General features: G+C 39.8%; 1 protein-coding gene across 1 annotated transcript; it reads right to left on the bottom strand.

Moving 5' to 3' along the window:
* Positions 1-3951: 3951 nt before the first annotated feature.
* LOC103360424 (protein FAM102A-like) lies at positions 3952-7961 on the bottom strand (the record flags this gene model as incomplete). The annotated part of the gene is made up of 4 exons (XM_008286170.1): positions 3952-5839; positions 5925-5994; positions 6078-6199; positions 7748-7961. Coding segments are annotated over 4 exons (452 nt in total), but the record flags the coding sequence as incomplete, so codon positions are not given.
* Positions 7962-8842: the final 881 nt, after the last annotated feature.

The following is an 8842-nucleotide window of genomic DNA, read 5'->3' as shown; positions in this document are numbered from 1 at the left end:
CAGGGCTACACTTAGAGACAGACAACCAAGCACACTCACATTCACACCTACGGACAATTTAGAATGTTTTTGGATTTGTGGGAGGAAGCTGGAGAACCCAGAGAGAACCCACGCTGCACGGGGAGAACATGCAAACTCCACACAGAAAGATCTCAGGCATCCTCACCGGGACGCGAACGGTGACCTTCTTGCTGCAAGGCAACAGTGCTAACCACCGAGTCACCTTAGTCTGCAAATTATGACATATTTAATGAAGAACAATAAGTCAATAATACACAAAATATATTTTTTCAGTCAATCAGTGTGTCTGCATTGTTCGGGTGAGTGAGAGGTGTGTGCCAATGCAGGAAACCAAAAAGACAACAAAATGGCAATCTCTGTCAGCAGACCAGGGGCTTCATTTATTATCAGTGCAGACGCACAGATGTGTGCGTAGGGATTTTCTGGTTTGCTTCAACCTCGCTGACAAGTACCTTGATTTGAGTTTCAGAAAGGTTCACCCTTTTTGCCACAATGATGACGTCAGGTGAGGAAAAAATAAATCTTCACTTGCTTTATAAAGAGGCGTGTTGTTGCTGTATATGGTTATTTGGAGGCGTTTCTGAAGGCAAATGATCCCGAAAGTGCACGAGCACAGAGGTTAAGAATAGGTGGGATTTACCAACACTAATGACTTACTGATGTGCGTACGACCCACGTATGCACGTCTGATACAGATTTTTTTGTACTTACACACATTCTAAATTTCATTCCTACAAGAGAATTTAGAACTCTTTCTATGCACTGATGATAAATAAGGCCCCTGGGGAAGAGAGTGGGAAGCTCCTACAGATCTAATTTATAGCCTGAGTCCCTCCTACTCAGGTGTGCAGCATCACTGCAAATGCCTCAACTCCACCCATCAGCCTCCTGAAACAAAAGGGGAAAAAACAGGCAACAGCAGACAAAATAGGGCCAACCCTGGGGGTCGTCACACCTGACATTTAAACACATGGAGTGATAACAGTTAAAACATATTTGAAAACAACAACATTCCATTCACAAGTATACTAGAAGTAAAAATAATAAAAATGAGTACCAAAAATGCAGACAAAATTGTGTCAATCAAACATAACAAAGCTCATTTTAATAGTTTAAATACATATATTACAATTATACAAAGCTGATAATTATTGGTCCATTCTGCTAAATACAACTTGAATTAAATAAGTTATAAAATATAGTAGAAAATCGTTTCTGCAGTTTATTCCTTATACCAAACCCATCCTCTTAATGTAAATCAATACTGTACCACAACTACAAATGTAGTATAATCCCACTCCCAAAAATTCAGTTTAACTTTTAATCATCCAGAAATGTAATAAATCTTTCATCACATGCAACGAAAGCATTTGGTTGTATAAATGATGTTAATAATGTCACAGATTACACACGGTCAAGTACAAAGGAAAGAATAAGTATTTCTAGAACAAATCACAGTAGTCGACAGTTCCCTTTACCATATGTATTCCCTAATACCCACACCCTTCACTATGAATAATCACTGTTCAGTCGTATTTCACCACACAATATTAGCTTTTACATATAGTTCTGCACCAATCTGAAGACCAGCCTGCTGGTCTGAAAAAACAGGAAAATAGATTGTATAGTTACATGTATTGTATAAGCAACATTCTTTACGTGTATATGTTGTCTTTTCACCCCACATATTCCAGACAGGAGACTGACCCCTGCTCTCACAGACACTGCAGAGAACTACATTTATGACATGAAATAACAAATATGAACTGCTATTCAAGAGGCAGCACATTTGTTTAAAGACACAGAACTGGCAGTGTTTGGATGAAAACTTTGTATTGGCACTGCACCATACATAGAATCAACAGTTTTTAAATTGTAGTGTGGACGGCGACTGAAAACTCTGCTGAGGCTGGAATCCCAGCATTTGAAAAGATATCCCCAGTACCCTCCTGTATTTGCATCAATGCAGCACTTATGCACTATTTACCTGCTATTAACCAGAGTTTGATGGACCAGAGTAAAGATAAAAAGATAGAATCTATCAAATATACAGTACGTCCTTTCACATCAGTCAGATATGCATGGCCCGCATGCAAGTAGTGGCACATTCATACATACAGTATTAGCATTAACATACACAAACGACAAATGCATCCCGTGGGGCGAGGATCTATTGTACACTGTCAGTCGTGGCACAACAAGGGCTTTGTGCTGCTGCAGAAGCTGTGACACTGACCTCACTACAGCCAACAGGCCCACAGTGTCACTGCTAGCTCAATGCTAAGTGACAGAATTTGTACGATTTAACTACATCTTGAAAATGGGGATTTAAGCGATTGCAGCACAAAACAAAAACTGCCTAAAACTACAAAGTGCAGGAGTTCTGATTGAAGTTAGTCTTTCTGATAAATACTGTGAAGTCACAGTGAAGCCAGAAGTAGCAGCGAACAGGCCAATACAGGCTTAAATAAAAATCTTGAAACTATTTGGTCCTGCAGTGATCCATCTAGTGATCCAAAAAGGCACTAACTGTGGTTCCAATGTTCCAACAGTAAACTGAATCTTAAAATATTGCACCTTAAAACTGCACCTATATTTAAAAAAAAAAAAAATCAAAAATGAAAAATAGATCAAACAGTAACATGTAATGTTACCTTTGGTGACAAACCCACTGAGAATCATCAACAGCTCTGCAGTTCCCCTCATTCTTTTGGTTTTCTAGTTCAAAGACTCTGCAGGTATTAACCAAATTTCCAGCTAAAAATCAACAATAATCCCAAAGTTCACTACCTGTGCTGCACCAAATAGCAAAAGAAAGTTAGCAACTAGCAGTATCTTTTAAGCAGCTACAGAATCAGATAGACCCAACCTGAGGTTCTAAAGTATCAGTATAGGGCTCCCGTTCATCAGGAGGTCAGAAACACAACTCCAAATAAATGCTAATATTGCTCCGGATGTGTGAACAAGCATTTGCTCACTGATGCCAATGTTGTACTTACAGGTTGTTGCCCTGCTTAAGTCAATTAATGCAGCTTGAATGAACTTTTCTGTGCAGTTTGTTGCAATGTGGCAATGGTTTTAGGATCTCCGGCCTTTAAAATACCTGCATTCTGGGTTCAACTTATTTGTATGTTAAAAAATATATATATAATTGTGAAAGCACCACCACAAAACCTCACATTGTCGATGGGTTTACAAGAGCATTCAAACCTCAAGCGTGGATAAAATAATTACATATTAAGTGCAGAGGATAAATGGTTGCATATGGCCAGCCATATGAACGCAGGCTTTGTGGTGTCATGTGACATAACATGTTGCCCTACATCAAGAGCTCAGACACTGAAATGAAATGAAGAAAAGAATAAAGGAATAAAAAATAATTTAAAAAAACAAACAGAGGATGCCATGTTTCGGTGTTTTTTTGTTGTTGTTGTTGTTGTTTTTACAACAATGCCATCTTATTTCCTTTTAGTGGTTTCTAACAATCCTCAGAGAGTTCACATGTGCAAAACAGTATAATACGTACACCTACAGTGATCAAACAGCTTTACAATAAAGCAAAAGGATAAAAGCTATTGCTTCAGCTCCAGGCTGATTTGGACTTAGTCTGCCTAGAGTGTCTGTTGGAGGCTTTGATGACACTTAGGCTGCATTCGTGGGTCTTCAGCAACTCAAAAGTCAAAATAATCATCTGATAAAGTCATATTTGTGGTCACCAGTCAGTGTAGCAATCACAATCCTAATCTCCTGTGAGCAGCCTGAACATGCAGTTCATCACTCCCTACAGGTTAATACATGTGTTTATGTACTGCTTTCCATTCATCCAATGGTGTGTTAAAGTGAACACTGACTTTACCACTACTATGTATTGTTGTGTTTTGTTACAAACAAAAAGTTTTTTGAGTTAAAAAAAGCCCCTCCTGAATGCACTGCTGTTTCAGTGTTGCACTACAATTTCCACGATGCAGTGGTTTCAGAGTGTTATTCAAGTAATCTGTGCACAGAGCACTGGTCAAAGTTTCACTGCTTTAGACTGCTTCTTTGTTCAGTAATGTACACAGCAAATCTTTGTACTGTGAATAGGTTTACTGAATGACTCGCATCAGCAGCATGAACGCCTGGAGTTTGGTTTTAATGTTTGTGCATTGAGCATGAGTTTGCATTTGGGCTGTCTCTTTGAAAGTGTAGCTGCAGCTAATAGAATAGATTAAAAAAACAAAACTGCCACAGCTTTATCAAACTTGCTCACTGATGCTGCTAAAAAGGATCAGGGACTGGTCTGAGACACATCCAATGTAAAGAAAAATATTACTGGATTACTGCAAATTCTCAAGTAGACTCAAACACCTAAATTACAGCTGGTATCAGTACCATGCAGATATTATCAACATAATGGTCATTAGTATAACAGAGTCATGTTTTGCTCATAGTTCCTCTTTTTTAGCAGAAATACTTTCAAAGTGTCAGCAGAGAAACAACTACTTTGTGTGCACAAATTAGTAACTGATGCTCTCAACCTGGCAAGTCATGCTCTTGGATGAGTAAAACTAGATTTCACTTTTCAGCACAGGTTTTACCCACATCAACGATTATTGTTTATCGGGTAAAATCTGTCTAAATCCAAGTGGCTCATTTCGATCATTTACATTTCCCATGACCTCCTAACTTTTAGTGAATACAATATCAGCACAGACACGATAAAGACTCCACATCTATCCGACATGGGAGCCAAAAGATGTATTTTGGTTGTTGCTGTCTTTGTGGTCATTTTGCATGTCTTTGTAGTTGTTGTGCATCTTTGTAGTCCTTTTGCACCATTTTGAGGTCATTTTGTGGATCTCTGTGTAATCATTTTCTGTCTCCTTATAGTTGTTTGACTGACTTCCCAACAAGAAAGAACAGTCACTTCAAACTGAAGCTCCGGCCCAGGGGCCCAGGGGCCCAGTGTGCACCCAGTCGGCTAGCTCTGTAATCCATCTATGACTGCACCGAACAGATTAGCTGCCAAAGCATGTGAAGAACACAGGCAAATGAAATGAATGAGATAACCTGACAACACTGACACAAATGAAGGAATTCAATTTCGCACCAGAACATGGTTGCTGGTATGATGCTAACACCCTGGGTACTACCCCCTAACTGACCCACGTAGGCACAACGTCCCATAACATCAGTTTCTGCTGTTACACTGACTTTATATCAATTGCTAATTTGTGCACATAAAGTTTAGGAGCATGAATGAGTCATTCCTGTGCATGAGAACAGCTGTTCACTCCTGGTGCCTGCCAGGCTCTATAGTTGCACTGGTGAATTAATTCTGATTCTTCTTTGCTGTACACAACAAAAGCTTCCCAAGAAAGGGAAAGAACTATTCTATCTAAACTGCTGGAAGTGTTTTAGTTTAAACCAGATCACGCTGAATCTAACCAATACACAACAGGAACTCTGTAAATTAATATGACCAACAGAAGCAGATTGGATTATTTTCAAATGTGTGTATAACACCAGTAAAACTAAAAATAAAGGCTGGTTATCTCCTTGTCTGAGGTTAAAAACAACCCTGCCTGCTAGTCCATAAAATAATGTAATCATGAGTTAAACATCACCCACCACCTGATTAAATATAGTAGAGAGGCTCAATATCTATATGACAGTAGTCGTATATGAAGCTGTGTGCACTGAAGACATGCACATGCTTGCACATACACAGACAATCACATGTCACAGAAACATTAAGCATTTGATGAGGCTGAAGGTGTGTTGACGGCTCTCTCAGTGAGTCTCAATGACCACTGGCTCAAAAATACCAGGTGTTCCTCTGGAAAAAACAGAAACACACGATCAATTAAATGGGGAAACCGTGGTGGTAAAAAGACACATGAAGCTACATATCCAGAGTGTACCTGTTGGCGAGCTGCGTCCCACTGAGGGCCGTGGTCCCATCTTTGCTGACAAACAGTCTTAAGTTGCTGTCTGAAGGTAGATGAAACAAAGGTTACCACTGTGATACTCAAGTGTGCTAAAACCAAAACCAAATAAATAACACTCCATCCAACCTTCGTTGTTGCTGCTGTCAGAGAAGTTCTGACTCTGCACGATCTTCTCCACAATGTCACCTGCATCAATGCGAGTGTCGTCCACACAGCTGGGCTGCCTCTCCACAGTGTCCTTCTTCCTCCTGTTGATGGCCAACACAAACACAAGAGAATTAAGATTCCTGTCTGAAACACAACAACGGTCAGACACAAAGTTTTACTTCATAATGTTTTAACCGTATCCCATCTTATAGTAGCTGGATTATTTCTAAGTTGAACAGTAGGTATTTGTTCTTAATGAAAATCAAAAATGAACAAATTTACTATATTAAAAAGCCATACACCACAAACTCAATGCAACAAAAGTCAGTACACCTTTCATTACTGACATTCAAATCTTATATTTTTTCAATACTTCATGTGTCCACTTGTATTTTTGACGACAGACTCGACCTTCTTCAGCATGGAGGATACTAGTGTTGCACAAATGTCTTCACAGGTATTTATTTCAGCAGGTCTTTACAATTTTCTTCTTTAGAAAATCTTGTGTGATTTTTGTCAGAGTATGTTGGATCATTATCATGCTCCTCTCTGCCCAGGTTTCTACAGATCTTGATCTTGTCAGTCAGTATTTTGGTGTATCCACAGACATTCATGGTGCCCTCTGTGAATATCATCTCTCCAACACCTTCTGCACTCTTTCAGCCCCATATCATCACACGCCTACCTCCGTGCTTCACTGTCAGGACCAAGCATTCCTTGTGGTAGTCCTGCTCAGGTTCATAATGTATCAAGTCTGAAGCAATTGCATGTTTACTTTCCAGAACTAGATTACGGAAGTCTATCTGTGGCATCATTATTGGAGGACAACTGCTGTGGCTCTAAATTAGTGGCACTATGACTTGTTCTGTGTCTCCTGATTACTGCTGTAACTTTGAAACAGATTTTTAGTTGATTATTGATCTTCCACTATCTTTTTCCAGCGTTGTGAAGTCTCACAGTCACATTCTTTAGTTCCTCTTACAACTCTTTTCTATGTGGAGACATGATGCTGACATGCAGATAAATACGGCCCATTTAAATCCATGTTGATGCAAATAGGCAGATTGCTAGTACTCAGTTTTGTTACAATTATCACAGATGTCTTAACTTCTATGTCAGGAATCACAGGCATGCTTTTGTTGAGTTTCTAATTTGGGGGCCTCTTTTTTAAATATAGTCTTTCTAAAGCATTTGTTTTGATTGTTCACAAGAGGAAATAATATACTTGTCAAATTGGAAATAATAAAATTTTTGGGAGGTGATACAATTTTGAATATTTGACTTTTAAGTGATATTGCACAGGGATGTTCTGCTGTATACTGTGTGAGTATATGTGAATGAACACAAACTTTGTACAATTTGAAGTCTTCGCTGTGAGTATATTGTAGCCCACACCCTGACTAACATCTATGTATGAAGTTGTTGTCGACATTCACATAACCAGCAGAACACATCACACACGCCTTCTTTCAGACTGGAATAAATTCCTGAAGAATTCCAGGCATGTATATTTTCACATGCCTCGAATTCAACCGCAGTCTTTGATCAGCACCACGAGTCCTGGCATGCCTCAGTGACATCAGTGACTCAAGAGGACATGCAGCAACAGGTGTGTTTAGTCAAAAGTGCAGATGTGTGTGTGCGTCTACCTGGAGGACCTGTTGGACATGAGGGCTGCTGCAGAGGGTGGAGGTGGTCTCTCTGGTTTGGTGGGAGTTGCTGGTTGATGTGGTGCAGTGGAGGTGGAGGGAGGTGGCAGTGAAGGGTGGGCTAACCCACAGGAGGCGCTGCTGCTGGAGGAGGCGTTCCTATGGTGACTGAGGTCAGTCAGGCTGGAGCAGCGAGAGTGACTTGTGCTGTATCCTGGAGGACAGGAGAGGAGAGGAGAGGAGAGGAGAGGAGAGGAGAGGAGAAAAGGAAGGACAGAGAAAAAAGGAGAGAAGAAAAGGAAAAAACTAGGTTAGCAAAGGAAAGCAGATGAACAGATTTGCATATTTTAGAACGTGATGATGTGTGATGGAGGAATCTTTTTACTTAAGTGTAGTTATGGAAATGTATTTGTGTTTGCTTGCTATTTTTTTGGACCACATCCTGAAGAGTTCACCAAATGAAAGTTAACAAATGGGGCTTAACTTCGTGCAGAAAGTCCAAACTAGCGAGTTGCTTAACTGGGTTGCACCAAACCTAAGACAAAGTTTTCAGGCACAATGTGACAACAGCACCACTGTGCTCTGAAACCCATGATCTCAAATGGCTTCAGTCATGTCATGATGATTAGTCATTGGTTAGAGCGCTGCATGGACAACTTGCACATGTGCAGCAGTCAACATTCAACATAGCTGTGACGAATACCTACACAGGCTGATGTGTGTCTGAATTCCCTGAATGCGTTTGTAGCAAGACATCATAATCAAAACCCTATTTTGGTGAGAAGATTTCCATCAAAGTGGGCATGTCACAAAGTAAGACATTTTATTTTGACATTGCTAAGCTTTCTTTGTATAAGATGGCGCGACAAATTCTAAAACCCCATTTGGAGACATTGGGTATTACGACAGTAAATATAAAGTTCTTTGTTAGCAAGGTTTTCACTCCCTTAATGCAGCATTTGACGCTTTATATAACTCTTCTTCTGCAGCACGTGTACTGATAGCATGCTGCCTTCTTCAGTTATGAGAAGCATGTTGTTATAATAGAGAGCTATGAAGAGTTTAAAAATGTATTACAGTGAAAAACAACAAGGT

The sequence above is a fragment of the Stegastes partitus genome, unplaced genomic scaffold, assembly GCF_000690725.1.
Source record: "Stegastes partitus isolate 25-593 unplaced genomic scaffold, Stegastes_partitus-1.0.2 Scaffold437, whole genome shotgun sequence".
Taxonomy (NCBI): domain Eukaryota; kingdom Metazoa; phylum Chordata; class Actinopteri; family Pomacentridae; genus Stegastes; species Stegastes partitus.
The sequence above is the reverse complement of the archived record's forward strand: the minus strand, read 5'-3'. Positions and strand labels throughout refer to the sequence as shown.